Source organism: Squalius cephalus (assembly GCF_949319135.1).
Source record: "Squalius cephalus genome assembly, chromosome: 1".
Taxonomy (NCBI): domain Eukaryota; kingdom Metazoa; phylum Chordata; class Actinopteri; order Cypriniformes; family Leuciscidae; genus Squalius; species Squalius cephalus.
This window is the reverse complement of record NC_137122.1, coordinates 28,281,470-28,301,279: the sequence shown is the minus strand read 5'-3', so window position 1 is coordinate 28,301,279 and position 19,810 is coordinate 28,281,470. Positions and strand designations below refer to the sequence as shown.

Genomic DNA, 19,810 nt, shown 5'->3' with positions numbered 1-19,810 from the left:
CTATTACGTTTTTTTTATATTGTTGAAAGGTGGTTAAATGCAAAACAGACACAAAGCTGAGTCTACAGGTCTGTTGAATACATTTTATTACATTAGCCACATTTTTTAGACAGATGACCGGAAACCAGACAGGAAAAGAAATGCGTGTGTGTATATGAACGGCATGCAATGACAAGCCATGTACAATTTAAATGAGGAAACTTTCACTAACCAACTGTTTTTCTCCTTGTGAACTGCAGATGGAGCAGAGGATAATAAAAGTAGAGCACGTTTCGGACACAAATTATTCCATGACAATGTTTGATTGCTCATCCTAGCAATACTTTACTTTTTTTTTCTTCATGTAGAAATTGGTGGGCGCATATTTTAAGGGCTTGCGAAGACATTATGAATAAGAACATAGTCATTCTCCTTAGCAAACATTTGATTTTGCGATAAACAGGGCCGTAATTCAATTCTAGATCAATTTCTAGAACTTCAGTCCACAAAGGCTTCATACACCAAATTCTCAAAGAGTTTCCCTCTTTCATATGGTCTCTCAGCCCCAGTTGTATTTGTCGTTCTCTGTCATGGGGAGGATTTCTGTGACCAGGCCCGTGCCGATGGTTTGGTTGCCGTCCCTGAGCGTGAACCTTTGGCCTTTGTCAAGAGCCATGGGCTGTCGGAGGGCCAGGATTATAGACGTGTCCTCGCCCGGCATCACCATCTCCTACCAAACGAGAGACGGAGAAAATTCAGAGCAAACGCTTCAACAAGAACTAGTGCTGATATTCAGTATTTCTACAGTTGAAACGAACCTTCCCGGGAAGCAGCTCTACTAGACAGGCCATGTCCCAGGTGTGGGAGAACATGATAGGCATGAAGTTTGTGCAGAACGGCTTGTGCCTGCCGCCCTCCTCCTTGCTCAGAATGTAGACCTGCACACGCACAGTTTAATCGGTTGGTGAAGCAGGACAGAAGGTGCTGAACTGATGTTTAATGTTCACTAATGCACACACCTGAGCTTTGACCTTCTGGTGAGGCTGGATGGATCCAGGTTTGCTCATCACCATGCCTCTCCTGACGTCCTCTCTCTTCAGACCACGGACCAGAGCGCCCATGTTATCGCCCGCCTCCGCCCGGTCCAGGGACTGATGGAACATCTCGATACCTGAGAGAAGCAGAGCTGGAGTTTCATTTCTGTGTAATGACACAGTCGGACCCTAAAAAAAGTGACTCAAACACTTAAAAGATTTGATTTTATCTATTCTGTTTGCTGTCAGAAGAGAAATCCACATTAGAGAGAGAGAGAGAGAGAGAGAGAGAGAGAGAGAGAGAGAGAGAGAGAGGAAAAAAGACAATAACTGAAGCAACATGTTAAACATTTACCATAACAATAATGTAGTATTATATATTAATATTTTTAATTAGCTTTTAGAATTCAGAAAGTATTCAGCTTGAAATAATTTTTTAGCAATTTTAGCACTTCAAACTAATAATCAAACTTAGTTGGTTTCAAACTTATAATAATCAAACTTAGCATTATATACCATTGTAGCATTTATCAATATTTGAGTTAGCTTTTTATATTTATATTTAAATTTTTCTTTTTAATTTTGAAGTATTAGTAATTTTATTATACACACACACATAATATTTTAGTTATGTTTTAGAAAAATTTTGTTATCTGAAAAAAAAAAAGGGAAACCTACAGCTATAGGCTTTATTTTACTGTGCAAAAAAATGCATAGGAAAAGCATACATTGACTACAGCAAAATCCGTTATTCATATTTTTCAGTTCTTTCTTGTTTTTGCATGCGTTCATATTTTCTTTGTATGACTGACTGGCCAAAAATCACGTCCGCAATATTTCACGTTTCATAGCGTTATCACCACAAATAAAACAATTGACAACAAGCACAACTATGCAATATGCTTACAAAATCTATAACAATTTTTTAATAAAATTTGAATAAATCCTGTAGATTTTTTTCTCAGGCCATACATCACTTTTGGCCACTACTGTATATATTACTTAAGCTTTATTTCAATTAATGAAAATTATTTTATAATAGTTTTAGTTAACAATTTCAACACTATATTTATATTGCTACTTTCTAAAACTCAAAGACACTTTCAGATTAATACAGAAAAAAAATCTTTCTTAATCTTTCCTATTAGCTTGCCATAATACAATGTTATGCTTTCAGATTTAGATACTATTATTATACTATTATGACACTATTATACCATCATCTGATTCTACTGTGCTTATATTTTTCCCAATAATAATATTTAAGCACCAAATGGTGTTATTTTTGCACCACAACACAGAGACATTAATTGTGTTCAATGCAAGATCCATTCTAAATGCATTAACCATATTTTGCACATTGACTGCCTATTATACATGTGCATGTTTGTGCAATGAGCAGGAAAAAAGTAACTTCTCACCAGTGATGACGGATTTAAAGGAACGACTGTGTCCGAGAAATTCACATTCATCTCCTTTCTTGATCACTCCTCGCTCTAGTGTGCCAGTGACCACAGTACCACGACCTGCACACACACACTTCTGAGAATCACAGGCAGAAATACTCTGACAAAATCATGCTGGATATGAAAACAAAAACTATTATTTATTAATTTTGGAGATGCTTTTACCCAAAGCAGAAAAGCACAAATAAATCATACAGAGTATAGATACTATATCAGCAGCACTACAATAAGAAGACTTGTATTACACACACCTGGAATAGAGTAGACTGCCTCTATGGGCAGCAGGAATGGCTTATCCAGATCTCTCTTTGGCAAAGGAATAAATGTATCTACCACATCCAAAAGCTTCATAATGGAGTTGACACCCAGCTCCGGCTGCTTGTTCTAAACACACACAATCATAACAGAAGCAAAGCCGTGAAATTTAGGAGCCACTTGTGATTCAACACAACTTAAAACATCCCAGTTTCTTCATTTCGGCACGTGTTGTGTTTGTGTGTGTGTGTATATATATTAGTTTATGAGGATTCATATTTAAAGTCACCCAGGAATAAAAAGAAAACACACAATTATTTTAATGGAATATAGCAGTACTTATTATAACTGATTTATCTGTGCATATCATTTTTTTTTTTTTTATTCATGTGCCTCATAATCTTATTTAAAATAACTTCCCCTCCTCTTGCATCTCTTCTTTTCTCTGTGTTTACTGGCATGAGGGCGGGGCAACCTGTCTCTCACATGAGATCCACCAATAGCACACCACAACCATCCAATCAATTCCACATAAACAAAATCAAGTCCCGCCCTACATTTACTCTTGTGAGTTTCACTCATATACGTCACAATAGGGAAGAAAAAAACTATCGCAACTTCCATTTCACGCCGACTTCTAATCAGTTCAACTCCAACTCTCCATCCTTACCTCCAGAGCGCAGAGTGCCGATCCAATAACAACCGGTGTATTTTCGCCATCGTAGCCGAACTCGGTGAGCAGCTCTCTGATCTCCAGCTCCACCAGGTCCAGCATCTCTTTGTCCTCCACTGCATCGGCCTTGTTCACGAACACCACCACGTGCTCCACGCCGATCTGCCGCGCCAGCAGGAGGTGCTCGCGCGTCTGGGGCATCTGACCGTCGGTGGCCGCCACCACTAAGATGCAGCCGTCCATCTGAGACGTGCCTGTGATCATGTTCTTCAGAAAGAGATGTGCATTTATAATACACATGCAATGACAACACACGTACACTACTGTTGGGTCGGTTAGATTTTTCTTGTTTTTGAAGTCTTCACCAAGGCTGCATTTATTTGACCAAAAATAAAGTAAAAATTGTGAAATATTATTACAATTTAGAAGAAGTGTTTTCTATTTGAATATATTATAAAATGTAATTTATTCCTGTGATCAAAGCTGAATTTTTAGCATCATTACTTCAGTGTCACATGATCCTTCAGAAATCATTCTGATATGATGATTTGAAAAACATTTCTGATTATTATCAATGTTGAAAACAGTTGTGTTGTTTATATTTTTGAGGAAACTGTGATGCATTTTTTTCTCACAGGATTCTTTAATGAATATAAAGTTCAAAAGAAAAGCATTTATTTGAAATATAAATCTTATGTAACTAAATAAATGTCCTTACGGTCACTTTTGATGTATTTAATGCATCCTTGTTGAATAAGCGTATTAATTTATATAAAAAAACAACAACATACTAACAGACAGACAGACGCTATGCTATCTGTGTGCAATACCTTGACGTAGTCGGCATGACCGGGGCAGTCTGTGTGAGCGTAGTGTCTGTTGGCGGTGGTGTATTCCACATGCGAGGCGTTTATGGTGATTCCTCTAGCCTTCTCTTCCGGAGCGTTGTCAATATCCTCATACGTCTTATAACTTGCACCACCGGCTTCGGCAAGGACTGACACAAACACGGGAACAAAATACAGTCAGCACACTGCTTTTTGAATAGTAAGAAATGAAAACAAGTCGACAATATACCTTTGGTAATGGCGGCGGTCAGCGTGGTTTTGCCGTGGTCTACATGACCGATAGTCCCGATGTTCAAATGGGGTTTAGAACGAGAGAAAACCTTCTTCGCTTCTGCTGCGAAATTCCTCCGACTTAGAGGAACTGCAAGCTAACAGAACATAATAAAAGAAATACATTAATGCACATGATGATAATCACAAATAATTATTTTACTCTCTTATTAAATATTTTATCCCCTGGTTTCACAGACTAAGCTTAAGCCTAGTCCCAGACTAAAATGCATTTCAGAGCAGTTTTAACTGAAAGTAATTTGCACTGGCATATCTTAAAATATGTGAGTGCCATTTTTTTTTTGTCTCAAGATGCACACCAGTAATGCTTTTTTCTAAGGCACGTTTATAAAAGATACTTAAATGCCCTAATTGAACTAAGGCCTGATCCCGACTTAATCAAAGCCCTGTTTGTGAAACCAGGCCTATATTGCATTAAGTTACAAATATTTTAAACATGAAAACTTACCAGTTTATAGGAGCTGTGCAGTAAACTCGGGGAGGTCAACTGAAGGGCTGGAAACAGGAGAGAAAATGTGCTTAATGTCATGTAAAATTTCATTCATTAGCATGATTTATAGTGGCTTATGGTTTAGATGTGTCTAAGCATTACTTCAGCAACTATTCCAAATAAAATCATGGCTAATAATCAACACACCACAAAACAACCATTTAAAAAGTTCAATGCCTCAAAGTCTCAGTCTCATGGCACAGCTGTCAAAAGTATCTGAGACTGAAACAGCCCTAATCTATTTCCCAGATGTCTAATCTTTATACAGGACAGATCTTCAATTACGTATGCATTAAAGTCACTATGCATTTATCTCTCTCGATGATGTAAGGTACAGGCAGCCGCTGAGGAACTTGACCTTGCTTACGGAACGCACGAGCATCCTTTCTCAATTCACAATCATTGTCATTTCCACACTCACATATACACACACATGTATATGTGGTACATCTCGCACGCAAAACACTCGTAGCATAAACACAATGTCAATGGCACGCGAAAAGAAAAATACACAGATTTTGTAACTTACCGGAGAGGCACGCGCGGACGCTCACGAGCGCAGCCATTTTGCGGACACTGGCAAAAGCGCATGCGCGGAGAAATACACATACGCCATCAACACGCGTCTTTACCGTAACAGTTCTAAACAATGGAAGTTGATATTAAGCGGCCTCTTTGAAAACCAAATTTCTTTCATTTCATTAATGACTACTTACTCATTTATTGTATTACAATGAGACTATTGCTAACACTAGCTACCACTGTTATAAACATAAGTTAAACAGCAGAAAAATAGACCGTAAAAAAAGACTGTAAAAAAACAAAAACAAAAAAATTAACGCTAGTAACAACTGGTATTTTAATTATAAACATGGTATATCTATCTATCTATCTATCTATCTATCTATCTATCTATCTATCTATCTATCTATCTATCTATCTATCTATCTATCTATCTATCTATCTATCTATCTATATGTCTCAAGATGCACACCGGTAATGCTTTTTTCTAAGGTACATTTATAAAATATACTTAAAATGCCCTAATTGAACTAAGGCCTGATCCCGTCTTAATCAAAGTTAGTTATAGTTATGTATAAATTATGTGCGTAGTCATATTATAATATAATACAATGTAATATAATTTTAACAGCTAATATGATGCTAATATAATTGTAGGGTTTACAATGGTTTTAATTATGCAAATTATTATTTATTAAATCCCTTTGGTGATTGAGATACAACTACAATGATGATCAAAATCATTACGGTAAGGGTCTTGACGTCATCGCGCGTCGACGGTTTCTGCTGCACGCGCCGTTAATGTGCGGCAGCATCTGGAAGCTTCTGGATCAGCGATGGTGTCTTTATAATTTCTGCGCGGAGATCACGCACATTATTATTAATACTGCTGCGAAACCTCTGGACACATATCCTTGCAACGTCTACTTCTAAACTTTGACACACAGCATTTCCAAAGGTAACGTTAGGCCCGAGTTTTACCCGTGTTTACATTTTGAACATTAGAACCTGTTTCGGTTTCGTTGTATTTGGCTGTTCCTTATCTTTGAGTCTGACACGTTATATCTGTTAAATAGGCTATGTCAAAAATATTTTATCTGCTATAACATATCTGTAACTGTAAGGGAAATATAAAATGGATGTCATAAAATATTATAAGTGATAATATATCTGTAAGTGAAACAAAATAAATATGTAAATGTCACAAAAATGTAGTATCTTTTATAATACATCTGTAAGTGTAACATAAGAAATAAATGTCACAAAATATATGATATGTCTAAGTGAAATAAAATAAATTTAATATCAGAAATAAATGTCACAATATTAAAATGGCATAAAATATAAGAAATGTGTCACCAAAAATATATTATCTGAACACATTTCTAAGTGAAAGAAAAAATATCAAAAGTATATTATCTGTGTAAGTGAAATAAAAGATATAAATGTAAAAAATAAAATAAAAATAATCACTGTATTCTCAACATGACTAGAAGTTACCATAAAAATCAACCAAAAATATTTAGTATTATACTGAAAATAGCAGGAATGTGATTTTGTGCATCTCATTTGTCTTTACAAAGGGATTTTGGCAAATTTTAGTAAAGTTGCCCGAATATGAAATTTATGTATTAAGCCTGTTTAAAAGCATTTACGGATTGTCAGAAAAGCTTTGAATCCCGAATATCATATGATGTGTCTTTATCTCCTTAGATGGCAGAAGGCAGGGGTAACAGGCAACACCCCCGTAATTTGCAAGGTGTGCTTCAGATGGCAGTGGAGGCCGGCTCGGCTTCGGACGGTCCGGCTCCACCAGAGCCCATGACGCAAGAGGTGAGCAAGCATGCAGTCTCTGAAATATGTCCTGATATGTCTGGTCTGTAATGTTGATGTTTATTTTTTGTTGTTTATTAAAATACTCATATCCCAGTTTAATATACAGTCATCTATAAGTAAACCACATTCTCTCTCTTTGTAGAGGTTGGAGTTTCTGAGAGGAGCTCTTGCAGAAGTGTGTAAAGGACAGATGGATGAGGTCGAGCAGATGAAGCAGTGTTTGGACGTGCTGAATAGAGATGAACGCAGGGAGGGAGAGGAGGAGGAGGAAGAGGAGGATGAGCGAGAGGAAGCCCTGGAAATGCTTTCTGAGCTCTGTGAGAACCTTGACAATGCGAGAGGTGTGTGTGTGTGTGTTTGCTCTTCAGACTTTCTTGTCGTCTTCTTGCAGCATCTAACACATGCATCACTTCTCTGTGTGTTTTGCAGATCTGATGAAGCTGGGCGGTCTGGACTTGTGTATGTCCCGGTGCCTCTGTCACTCCGAGGCGGGCATTCGCTGGAGAGCGGCTCAGCTCATCGCCAGCTGTGCCCAGAATATGCCCGAGGTGCAGTTCTACCTGCTCAACCAGGGGGCGCTACTGACACTCCTGCAACTCACAGATCACGACGCAAACAGCACAGTTAGAGTTAAAGCACTCTACGCGGTGTCCTGTGAGTATAGTTGCGCATAAAAGGAACTGTCTGGATTGATAAAGTCCAAGATTTTATATTGAGGATTGGGTGCATACACACAAATTTGTGTGTGAAATGATTTACCAATAACTTTCGAATTTAATTTATTCTAAATCTAGAGAGTAATGTTGGAACTGATACCACACATGCGCATAAATCACAGAATTTGCATGGAAATATGAAATAGCTCTACACAAACTCTATCTCTGGTAGCATAGCATCCATCTACTACACAGCCACTCTCAAGTCGGTCTGTATGTTTTTTTCTGATATAAATTAATAATCAAATATGAAATAATATTATGCTCTACATAATCTATCTCTGCATCTGCTCTAAGTTTGAGTCGATGAATTTGGGGGGATAAAAAATGCAAATCATCTTCCCAACCGGCTGTTGTCAACAAAAACCTTCAAAAATAAATGCTTGACAGTTTAAAGTTTGAAAATGAAGATGTTACAAAGTATTGTAATTTTACCATTGCAAAAGAAAATGATTATTATTATAATTTTTTTCTTAAATACTGCTTTTTTACTTTACAGTGAAGGATTGCAATAGCAACGTTTCTTATTTTGTTTAACAATTTTATTTAGTAGTATAATATTCATTTATTTATTTAGTCACAGAATTTTGGCCAAATTGTGCATACCTACAAATGCACTAAAATCGCATTTTATATCACACTTTACATTTTATCTCCAAATCGTACAGCCCTAATCAGCCTATTTATTTTATTATATTTAGCCTATATGATTTAGGTTACTTTTGGTTGGTGACCCAACATTGGATCTTTTTAAGTGAAAGGCCTCCAATTCATTTAAGTCTCCTCCTTATACTGCCTCTGGAATTAAGCATCTTCAAATCTTGTCTTTCCCAGGTTTAGTCCGGGAACAGGACGTAGGTCTGCGGGACTTCCTGTCACATGATGGTTTTTCAGTGCTGATGAGGGGAATGCAGTCAGACAGTGAGAAACTGAGAACTAAATCTGCGTTCCTTCTCCTCAACCTTCTGTCCAGTCACCCAGAACACAAAGGTAGCGCTGAATCTGAATGCGGACTCTCCGAGCATCTAGAGTCCAGTTTGTACGAGTGTTTTATGTATACATTCTTAATTTGTCAGATACAGTGTTGTCTATGGGGATGGTTCAGCAGCTGGTGTCAGTTCTTCGGTCCCCTCATTCCTCTGTACATGAACATGTACTTGGTGCCCTCTGCTGGTTAGTAACATTGATTGCATGATGATAATGAAACTTCAGTATGCTGATGGAAGTACATCAGCTTTTGGAGTTTGACGCTTGGTTTCTGACTGTTTTTTTGCGGTGTGTATGTGTGTAGTCTGGTTGAGGACTCTCCCCGTGGTGTGAGTGATTGCAGAGATCCGTCGCTGGGCTTGGAGGAACTGCTCAACCAGCGAGTGCAGGACCTAAGGGGACAAGAGGAGAGCCAGGTAAATTCATTCACTCATCTCTTAACTGTTGTTTGTCTCTCCTGTACTTTGTCCTTCAGTCTCACATTCACTTTCATATCAAATATTTTAAAGTCCACATGTAATAAAAATGGACCCTTTTTACTTTTTCCCTTGTCTTATTATGTGTGATTTGTTGATGCATGTTCTTCCAAAGAAAAAAACTGTGGTTTCGTAATCCTTCATTGATAATAAATAACTTGTCTTGCCTCTGAAATGACTTTCTTTCTTAGCTGACATCACATAGGCCTTTCATTTATAGGTGTGAGCAACATGGGTAGGTAAAATAATAGAGAAAATAATGTTTAGCAATAATCTAATAGTTTTTAGGCATTGTTTTAGGCTGTCCTTGTAGGTAATGAAGCCTTTTTAAAATCGTACACAATAATTAAATGCAGATTAACATTAACATAATACAATTCTACCACAATAATTGCAAATAGCATTACATTTGCCAAATATCATGAGCCAGTCCGTGTTTGGTATTTGAAAATAATTTAAACAAAATATAAATATTAGGTAGAAAACTTAATGTAGAAATGTTGACTTGGCAGAGGCTAAAGTACTAAAATGACGAAGCTAACATAATTATAAAATAAACGAATAAAAGTTAGAAAAAGCGCAAAATTATTAATTTATATACTAATTAAAAAATATGAAAAAGGTAAAGCAAATACATTTTAAAAGTAAAATAGGTTGCAAAAAATGCTTCACAATGTCTGACAACTCTGAATTTTCTTTTCCTGCAGGAGGAGCTGGAATTTTGTGAACGTTTACGAGCGGCTTGTTTCCAAGGGCAACCCCTGGAGGACAGTGGAATGGATCGCTGAGGTCTTTCTGGTGATTTCTGGTGACGCAGGCTGTGTTTGTATTCCCTCTCTGTTTAAGAGAGAAATAAAAACTAGAAATAGAATTGATCAAGAGATAAACTTGAAAGAGACTTTAACTCTGAATAGAGTTCAGTTTGACCAGCTATGTGTGCATGTGCAAACTCACATACCATGAACTGTACACAAACACATAAACTTGTGTTATAATATGAATATGTACATTTTTGTATAAAATGTCAGTTTGTTGTTATAAATTATGTGCTGTTTAGGCTCAACTTTCTAAATGTTTATTCTTCCTCTTTACACAAATACAAACCCATAATGTAGAACTACATATAAAAATAATAAAACATAATTTGTAGATTTAAAATAAAGAGTGTTCTGATTCAAACCTCTGTTTAAGTTCAATTCTGACCTAAAATTACTTTGTAGTGAGTGTAAAAACACATGTACAAACATGAGCCTTTTTTACACCCATTGTATTATCTAATAACCACGATTCTGTACTTTAGAAGTACTATTATAGATACATTTTTGAAGTGAAACGGCCAGAATTTAGAAATTTTGTCACCTGCTATTTTAGCATTGTCCTGATTCATCTGTAATTTTGGAGGAATCCATTGCAATATGTTTAACGCACAGCTGATTAAGATATTTATGGTAATATAGATTTTGATCCCATGATAACTTATAATGAAAAGTTGTCGTGGACTTTAGAGTCCTGTTGTATGACAAGAAACAGGACACTTTTTGATGATTGATTTCAAAAGCGATCAAAACGTCTATTTATCTAATATGATTTAAACCTGGACCAGATAATCACTGTCTATAGGCGTACTAGAAACTTCCAGACAGGAGTGTTGAGGCTAAAGTTGGAGCCTAACTCTGCAGGACAGTGACGCTCCAGGGCCGAGTTTGGACACACCTGATTTAAACTTTAATAAATGTCCTTGGAAAACCTAACCCAGTTTCCTTTGGTGAATAAGGACCTTGTGATAAACTGTCTCAAATGAAGATTTGATATCGAGTAAGACCAAAATGGAAGCTTTATCTATCCACAGTTTCCAGTCATTCCCAACAAGAACTAATATAGGTTTGTTTGTTTTTTTGCTAGAATGATCTGAAAGATTATTAGCAATATGAAAACACTTTTCTACATAAAGAAAGGTTAAAATGGGTTTTTTAGCATTGATTCATTATTCATAAGACTCTTATGTAAAACTAAATCAGATTATCTCATACCACAGACTTAAAAATAAAGGTTATTTACTGGCATCCAGGATTCAATGAAGAAATGAATTTATTACCCTTTCTTAACTCAGTTGAAGAAAGTTTTTTCACACAATTTTATTTATTTATTTCAAACTACATAAATTTAATTGGGTCAACACATTTTAGTTGGTTTAAGCCAAATTAATTGAGTCTAGTATGTGTAAATGAACTAAATAAACATGCAGTTTCATTCATCATTATTTACAATAATGAACAAATAAGAAAAGTCTGGAGTCAGTACTGACTTAGTTATCTTATAGTTATAGATTTATAGTTATCACTCACAGCCTGAGCACAAGTGCTACTCTTCAGCACAATGGTAACCACATAATTCAGAAACATTACAGAAACTCCTCTATGTCCAACATAACTGAACATGAAACACTAAAATGTATTTTCCTTTACCAAAAAACACATACAATAACACCTTAAAGAAGTCTTAAATCAGAGCAGAAAGTCTTTAAAATCATGTCATTCATCAAATGTTACGTGTATTGTAAAAAAATTATATCTTCCTCAGTATTTTCGTCCTGTTTTCCACAGTTCAAACATCTAAGCATTCTTAAATCAAGATTCATTTACTTGAGATGCAAATGTAAAATTAAGTCTTGAAAACATGAAAAGAATGAAGAGTGTTTACGCTTAAACCAAGAATAAATATCTGTCAATGAGTTATGAAAACTTCCCTTTGAATTAAGTTGATTTTTCTGAGCCCATTGGCAGATATTTGTTCTTTTTAATCACAAACTCGCTTTATTTTGATCAATTTCACAGAACACAAGACTTAATTTTTATGTTATTCCAGGAAATTTGTCTTGATTAAAGAATCTTTAGACGTGCACTGGAAAAAAAGACAAAAATACTGATGAAGAACAACACTTTGCAGTGTGATCAGAAGGTCCAGTAAAAGTTATTTCCATGTTTTAGTGTTTGGGAACAGAGATCAAGCTACTATTTTTGAAAAATTAATTAATAAGTAATGTAATACAACTCTAGACATTTACATTTAGAGAACATATTGATGTATTGTGTTCCCTTCCATTTATTCCTTAAATTTTCTTTACTTGGTCTTAAGAAGGTCTTTATAAACTCTTGAATTTCCATTTATAAAACCTGCAGAAACCCTGGAATAAGAGACAAAATCATATTTTAAGTGCATCCATTGAACGTTTCCATTCCACAAAAAGTTCTTAATAGTGGAAAAAGTATTAAAATGTTCTTCACACTGAGAAAAAGGGGCTCATTTAAGAACGGTTCATTGAAAGATTCTCAAGATGGTTCTTCTATGGAAACACTGTGAAACACACTTTTGGAATCTTAATTTTTAAGAGTGAATAATACACCTTTTTTTGTGAAGTCTTGTCAAGATTCTTGACATATTTCTTTCTTTATCATGGGTTTTGGGCAGTTTATTTGGGGCACACTGAAAGCAGCTGTCACTTTCTCAAACCTAAATTGACATTTATGGAACGCAGTTAATCAGTACGTGCTTACATAAGCGTTAGCATGTATTTATAATGCGTATGAGGTGCAGGTAGACACACATCCATTCTGTGTGAACAGAGAATCTTCAGTGCTCGTAACTTCTTTCCTCATGGCTTGGCACTTGCCGTTGCTTGTTTCTTTGCTTGTGGTGTTTGCCAGTGGCTTCACTGAAGGTAAGTCATATTCAATCTTCTAGTCACTATGCTGAATAATTACTGATCATATACTCTTCATTTGGTGTACAGACAAATATTAGAAAAGTTTTTTAAAGGGTTTGTTCGCTCAAAAAATGACTTTTATTTCCCTTCTTGTCATTCCAAACAGAAGACGTTCTTTCGTCATGAACCAAACCAAAACATCAAAGAGTTTTTCAATAATAGGACCAAAAAAATAGCACCATAAAAATACAGAAAAAGTTCTTTATGTGACTGAGTTATTTTCTAAGTCTCCTAAAGCTGTACGGTAACTTTGTTTGAGAAACAGACCGAAATGAATGTGAGTTATTTACTTAAAATATTGCCTTACGTCATCACCGATTTCACATCAGTGACAAAAACATTTTACTTTCATTAACGTCAAATATGGTTTTGTTAACATTTGTTAATGAACAATATATTTATTTAACAGAATTTATTCATCTTTGTTAATGTTATTAAAAATACAATTCTCAAATGTTTGTTCATGTTAATTCATAGTGCATTAGCTAATGTGAACTTTAGATTCTAAAAATGTATTAATAAATGGTTAAATTAGCATTAACTAAGATTAACAGGTGCTGTAGAAGTTTTGTTCATTGTTCGTTCATGTTTACTAGTGAAGTTTACACATTAATAAATGAAACCTTATTGCAAAGTGTTTTACTGCTTGGGTTCGCTAAATGTTTAGGGTATTTTTATGGATTGTGGAGGAGTTTTTGGGTCTGAAACTCACAGTACAATGAATTCTAGATGTTTGAGTCCTTGTTATTTGACTCCTTTAATAGCTGTGGTTGCATTATTACTATTTAAAATGTCCATGTTTTCTTTATTTGTTTCATAAGTGAGCACCACAAGGCGCATGGATGACTTCATCAGTGCTGTGGAGAGAATTGAAGCAGAGAATCCAGGACTTCAGATACTCAATGTGGTCAAAGGTTTACGTAAGGCTGCTGGCTTTGAAACCGACCTCATCAAGCGTCACCTTGGTGACCTCAGTGATGCACGCGACCTTGCGACTGAACCATCCGTCATTTCATTCTTAAGCAATGTCATTAATCATAGCATAACACAGTTGGGTGAGGAGGAAGGTGTAGTTCTGACTTTAGATGGTTCAAATGTGGCGTTGGCCCCAATGCTCCTCGGACTTGAGGCTGGGCTGCAGTCGACCATCCAAGGCCTGTACCCTTTAACCTTGACCGAGAACCTGGTTGCCTCTTTAGTCCATCATGCCCACAATGAGCAGTCCAGCGCTCCTCTGGGCACTACAGGTTTTTGGGATAGCATTAAATCCCCAAAGGTGTACACTCTCTCTGGTTTGCCCTCCTTGGCAACAGACGCCCTAATAACCGGAGGAATGGATGGGTTCATTCTCGGGTCAGAAGTTGCCACATCTAACCTTCGTGAGCTTTCACTGAGTGACTTGCTGAAGAGTTACTACAGCCACCAGCTTGATGCCGCAGGGTTGGACGCAGCGCCCCGTCTGATTAGTCAAAATCGAAGGATGAACTTTAAAAAGGTCCTCAGCTTCTCTTTGCTGAAAAGCCAAGTGGTTCAGGCTCTAACAGTTCGCCGTAACTTAAATGAGTCTGACAGGAAGAGGCTGGATGATGTTGTGAACGAGGGGTTTGAGCAATTTGTCCATGTGTATGCGGGTAAGTAAACCTATTCATTTATTTATTACTGATGTTAACCATTGTATACTGATTAGTTGTAAAAATTTATATTTTAAATATATATTTATCAAAATATATTTTCTTTTTTTTAACTATTTTTTCTATTTATAAACAAGTTTGTTAGATTACTCTATTTTAGAATTTTAAATCTTTTTCTGTTAAAATGTTTAAAATATATATTTATAAAAATAAATTTCTAAGTAAATATAACAATTTTAAGTATTAACCCTTTAAGGTACGCACCATGAAAAAAGCAAAGGAAAAATTATTTCTTTGCATTTTTTATTCAATTATGATAACAATAACAACAATCAATATTTTTTTTTAAATTAGATCCTACAGTATTTTAGATACAGTGCTCTACCAAACGGTTGAGATGTCTGTTCATAGTAAAAGAACAACATTCAGAACAAGTCATATTAAGTGCAATTTCTTGACCAATAAAAAATCTGATGGTTGCTATTGATGGCTCCAAACACATCAAGAGTGAGTGTGTGTGTGTGTGTGTGTGTGTGTGTGTGTGTGTGTGTGTGTGTGTGTGTGTGTGTGTGTGTGCTGGTGCAAAATTTCAACCAAGATTTGATTAGTACGGAGCCCCCCCAAGTCCCACTTTGTCAAAAAAAATTTATTATAACTATCTTGTGGCCTCAGGATAGTAACTCGTGGCCTCAAGATTTTGTTACTATCTTGAGACCACAAGTTACTATCTTGAGGCCACGAGTTGCTATCTTGTGGCCACAAGATAGTATCTTGAGGCCACAAGTTACTATCTTGAGGCCATGAGTTACTATCTTGAGGCCACGCCCACGAAATACTATCTTGAGGCCACAAGTTAGTATCTTGAGGCCGCGAGTTAGTATCTTGAGGCCACGAGATAGTATCTTGTGGCCACGAGTTAGTATCTTGAAGCCACGAGTTAGTATCTTGAGGCCACGAGTTAGTATCTTGAAGCCACGAGTTAGTATCTTGAGGCCACGAGTTAGTATCTTGAGGCCACGAGTTACTATCTTGAGGCCACGAGTTACTATCTTGAGGCCACAAGACAGTATCTTGAAGCCACGAGTTAGTATCTTGAGGCCACGAGTTAGTATCTTGAGGCCACGAGTTACTATCTTGAGGCCACGAGTTACTATCTTGAGGCCACAAGTTACTATCTTGAGGCCATGAGTTACTATCTTGAGGCCACGCCCACGAAATACTATCTTGAGGCCACGAGTTAGTATCTTGAGGCCGCGAGTTAGTATCTTGAGGCCACGAGATAGTATCTTGAGGCCACGAGTTAGTATCTTGAAGCCACGAGTTAGTATCTTGAGGCCACGAGTTAGTATCTTGAGGCCACGAGTTACTATCTTGAGGCCACGAGTTACTATCTTGAGGCCACAAGACAGTATCTTGAGGCCACGAGTTACTACCTTGAGCCCACGAGTTAGTATCTAGAGGCCACAAGTTAGTATCTTGAGGCCACGAGTTAGTATCTTGAGACCACGAGTTACTATCTTGAGGCCACGAGTTACTATCTTGAGGCCACAAGACAGTATCTTGAGGCCACGAGTTACTACCTTGAGCCCACGAGTTAGTATCTAGAGGCCACAAGTTAGTATCTTGAGGCCACGAGTTAGTATCTTGAGGCCACGAGTTAGTATCTTGAGGCCACGAGTTAGTATCTTGAGGCCACCAGTTACTATCTTGAGGCCACGAGTTACTATCTTGAGGCCACAAGATAGTATCTTGAGGCCACGAGTTACTACCTTGAGCCCACGAGTTAGTATCTAGAGGCCACGAGTTAGTATCTTGAGGCCACGAGTTAGTATCTTGAGGCCAAGAGTTAGTATCTTGAGGCCACGAGTTAGTATCTTGAGGCCACGAGTTACTTTCTTGAGTCCACGAGTTACTATCTTGAGGCCACAAGATAGTATCTTGAGGCCACGAGTTACTACCTTGAGCCCACGAGTTACTTTCTTGAGCCCACGAGATAGAGATACTATCTTGAGGCCACGAGTTGCTATCTTGAGGCCACGAGATACTATCTTGAGGCCACGAGATACTATCTTGAGGCCACGAGATACTATCTTGAGGCCACTAGTTACTATCTTGAGGCCACGAGATACTATCTTGAGGCCACGAGTTGCTATCTTGAGGCCACGAGATACTATCTTGAGGCCACGAGATACTATCTTGAGGCCACTAGTTACTATCTTGAGGCCACGAGTTACTATCTTGAGGCCACAAGACAGTATCTTGAGGCCACGAGTTACTACCTTGAGCCCACGAGTTAGTATCTAGAGGCCACAAGTTAGTATCTTGAGCCCACGAGTTACTATCTTGAGGCCACGAGTTACTATCTTGAGCCCACGAGTTACTATCTTGAGCCCACGAGATACTATCTTGAGGCCACGAGTTACTACCTTGAGCCCACAAGTTACTATCTTGAGGCCACGAGTTACTTTCTTGAGCCCACGAGATAGTATCTTGAGCCCATGAGATACTATATTGATACTATATACTATATTGATCAAATATTTCTCATCAAATATGTAATTTAATAATATCAAATGTATCATTTTACCAACACTAACCCTTTTGTTCATTGTAAATAGCTAATTTTACCAACATTAGCTAATTTTACCAACATTGGCTAATTTTACCAACATTAGCTAACTTCTCTACCCTAAAAGGACTACTCAACCGTTTGGTAGAGCATTTTTTGAAAAAATTATTTGACCCTTATAAGACTTATTTTTGTTTAATTAAGTTACATAATTCTGTTTAACATCTCCTCTGAAACGATAATATGTCAACAAAATAGTTTTACCTTTAAAAGTCCCGCCGATATGCGTCATCAAAGGATGAGTAAATTTTTGCTGTGTCACATGCTGTTTGAAGGAACAATAAAAAGGCATGCTGCTCACAGACACAGCGCCATCTAGTGGATTTTTTTAGCATTGCACAACTACACCAAACAATAGAGATGACTCATTCAGGTTGAGTTAAGCTTGATGCATTTTTCAATTAAATATAGTGACTTAAAGTGGGGTCTACCAAACGGTTGAGTAGTACCTTAAAGGGTTAACTAAAAAGCTTCATACAATTAAAGCTTTTAAATAACAATTTTTGTTCATAAATTTTAAGCTGACTTAATTATGTCATTTTACAACTTTAGATCATTCTGAATATAATTTGAGTTAGTAAATCAATTTATTTATTACTGATGTTAACAAAGACTGTTTTATTTCATTATAAAAATATTTTAAATCTATTTTCCTACTAAATATATATAGTATACTATCAAATATACTACTCTTGTCTTTAATTGTACATTTAAAGCTGACTTATGTATTTTACTGTTTTAACTGTTACATTTTATATTCTTTTATTGTTAATATGAGAATAGGAATTTTTTAATAATACCATTAAAGTAAACCACTTTATTTGTGACAAATTAGCAATCTGCCAATAGCAATTTTGTGTTCTCATATCGCTTTTTTTCCCCTGCCAAGTTTGTCCCAAAATCATTACGAGATCTCAATGGGGGGCTGCATCTTACATCGGTTCTCCCTCCTACCTGTCTCTCCCTGTGCCGTACCTTTTCATCCACCACACATATCGACCCTCCAGTCCTTGCACCACCTTTGAGCAATGTGCCAGTGAGATGCGGTCCATGCAGCGCTATCACCAGCAAAGCAATGGATGGTCTGACATTGGATACAGGTTAGGAAAGTCCCAATGGGTATTAAATAATTTAAGATATTCTGTACCATAAAGCCCTGCACTGATTGATTGCAATTTAATTTCTTGTTCTTCCCCCTGAAGTTTTGTTGCTGGCTCTGATGGAAACTTGTACGAAGGCCGCGGTTGGAATTGGGTGGGTGCCCACACTTACGGGTACAACTCCAGAGGCTATGGCGTCTGCTTCATTGGAGATTATACCTCCACCCTCCCCTCCAGGAGTGCGATAAACATGGTGCGGTACGACTTCACAAGCTGTGCTGTGAACGGAGGTCGACTGTCTTCATCTTACTCCTTGTATGGACACAGGCAAGCCGATTCCACAGAATGCCCAGGAAACACTCTCTACCGTGAAATCCAGACATGGGAGCGTTACAAGGTAAAAAGCTAAACAAAATATTAATGGGATTTATTGATCTTATGGGGTTCTGACTGCTCAGAGTCAGAATGTATTGCTTTCCTAACAGTTCAGTTGTATCTCTGTTTTTGTCCCACAGAGCTATTTGCCTTGATGACTGTGGCATCAACAATGGACATCTAATTGTGTCTCTGGAACACAGTACATGATGTATTACATGTATCCCTCATAATAAATGCATGTCTTTAAAAAAGTATATCAGTTGTTTTTTATTACACATTACATTACAAAATCTACATAAGACATCCTGTATTGAAATGGCTGATATGTGAATATACTCTCAGAATTAACATAACTCTCAGTTAAAATGTGCATTAAGGTGATGGAAACAGTTTATTCACATACTGATGATGATTTTGACCATTTGTGCATGTAAAACATCATGGCATTATTCAATAAGCCCAACTAAAGGTCTGACCAACATTGCCCTTGACATTCATATAGAATTCGGAAGATTTAATCTAGTCATAGTCATTTTTCCAGCCTTTGAACAAAACGGCCATTCTAGCCACCAAACGGCCGGTTTTACGGCACGCACATGTATAAGCTACTGCATTAAAGTCCTAGCATATAGAAAACTCATTTCAAAATAAAAGCAATCTCCCACTTTATTTAATTCTGCATTATTCAGTCAGTGTGGCAAATAAGCTCAAAAGGAAAAAAATAATAATTATAAGT

The 19,810-nt window shown here is 36.9% G+C and overlaps 3 protein-coding genes across 3 annotated transcripts; 2 read left to right on the top strand and 1 right to left on the bottom strand.

Annotated features, from left to right (window-relative positions):
- Window positions 1-69: 69 nt before the first annotated feature.
- Window positions 70-5,655, bottom strand: tufm (Tu translation elongation factor, mitochondrial). Its single transcript, XM_079871353.1, has 10 exons — window positions 5,566-5,655; window positions 4,995-5,041; window positions 4,485-4,623; window positions 4,238-4,404; window positions 3,405-3,674; window positions 2,731-2,863; window positions 2,435-2,539; window positions 999-1,150; window positions 798-917; window positions 70-709 (listed from the first exon to the last, which is right to left on the bottom strand). Exons 1-10 carry the CDS (start codon window positions 5,600-5,602, stop codon window positions 539-541), a joined length of 1,341 nt encoding a protein of 446 aa, XP_079727479.1. The 5' UTR covers window positions 5,603-5,655; the 3' UTR covers window positions 70-538.
- Window positions 5,656-6,308: 653 nt separating this feature from the next.
- On the top strand, window positions 6,309-10,558 carry hspbp1 (HSPA (heat shock 70kDa) binding protein, cytoplasmic cochaperone 1). The gene is made up of 8 exons (XM_079871364.1): window positions 6,309-6,516; window positions 7,272-7,391; window positions 7,537-7,735; window positions 7,824-8,048; window positions 8,945-9,100; window positions 9,187-9,283; window positions 9,402-9,513; window positions 10,281-10,558. The coding sequence occupies exons 2-8, from the start codon at window positions 7,272-7,274 to the stop codon at window positions 10,359-10,361; spliced, it is 990 nt and encodes a 329-aa protein (XP_079727490.1). The 5' UTR covers window positions 6,309-6,516; the 3' UTR covers window positions 10,362-10,558.
- Window positions 10,559-13,179: 2,621 nt separating this feature from the next.
- Window positions 13,180-19,319, top strand: LOC307170949 (N-acetylmuramoyl-L-alanine amidase-like). Its single transcript, XM_079892273.1, has 5 exons — window positions 13,180-13,291; window positions 14,158-14,967; window positions 18,486-18,696; window positions 18,799-19,093; window positions 19,212-19,319. Exons 1-5 carry the CDS (start codon window positions 13,228-13,230, stop codon window positions 19,224-19,226), a joined length of 1,395 nt encoding a protein of 464 aa, XP_079748399.1. The 5' UTR covers window positions 13,180-13,227; the 3' UTR covers window positions 19,227-19,319.
- The last annotated feature ends 491 nt before the right edge of the window (window positions 19,320-19,810 follow it).

Excerpts from the sequence above, each read along its gene's own strand:
- tufm (XM_079871353.1), bottom strand. The coding sequence starts at position 5,602 with ATGGCTGCGCTCGTGAGCGTCCGCGCGTGCCTCTCCG. Across the intron at positions 4,405-4,484 it reads GACCGCCGCCATTACCAAAG|TCCTTGCCGAAGCCGGTGGT; the intron begins GTATATTGTCGA and ends TGTTTGTGTCAG. Across the intron at positions 2,864-3,404 it reads CGGCACTCTGCGCTCTGGAG|AACAAGCAGCCGGAGCTGGG; the intron begins GTAAGGATGGAG and ends GTGTGTGTTTAG.
- hspbp1 (XM_079871364.1), top strand. The coding sequence starts at position 7,272 with ATGGCAGAAGGCAGGGGTAACAGGCAACACCCCCGTAATTTGCAAGGT. Across the intron at positions 7,392-7,536 it reads CAGAGCCCATGACGCAAGAG|AGGTTGGAGTTTCTGAGAGG; the intron begins GTGAGCAAGCAT and ends CTCTCTTTGTAG. Across the intron at positions 9,514-10,280 it reads GGGGACAAGAGGAGAGCCAG|GAGGAGCTGGAATTTTGTGA; the intron begins GTAAATTCATTC and ends CTTTTCCTGCAG.
- LOC307170949 (XM_079892273.1), top strand. The coding sequence starts at position 13,228 with ATGGCTTGGCACTTGCCGTTGCTTGTTTCTTTGCTTGTGGTGTTTGCC. Across the intron at positions 13,292-14,157 it reads TGCCAGTGGCTTCACTGAAG|TGAGCACCACAAGGCGCATG; the intron begins GTAAGTCATATT and ends TTGTTTCATAAG. Across the intron at positions 14,968-18,485 it reads ATTTGTCCATGTGTATGCGG|TTTGTCCCAAAATCATTACG; the intron begins GTAAGTAAACCT and ends TCCCCTGCCAAG.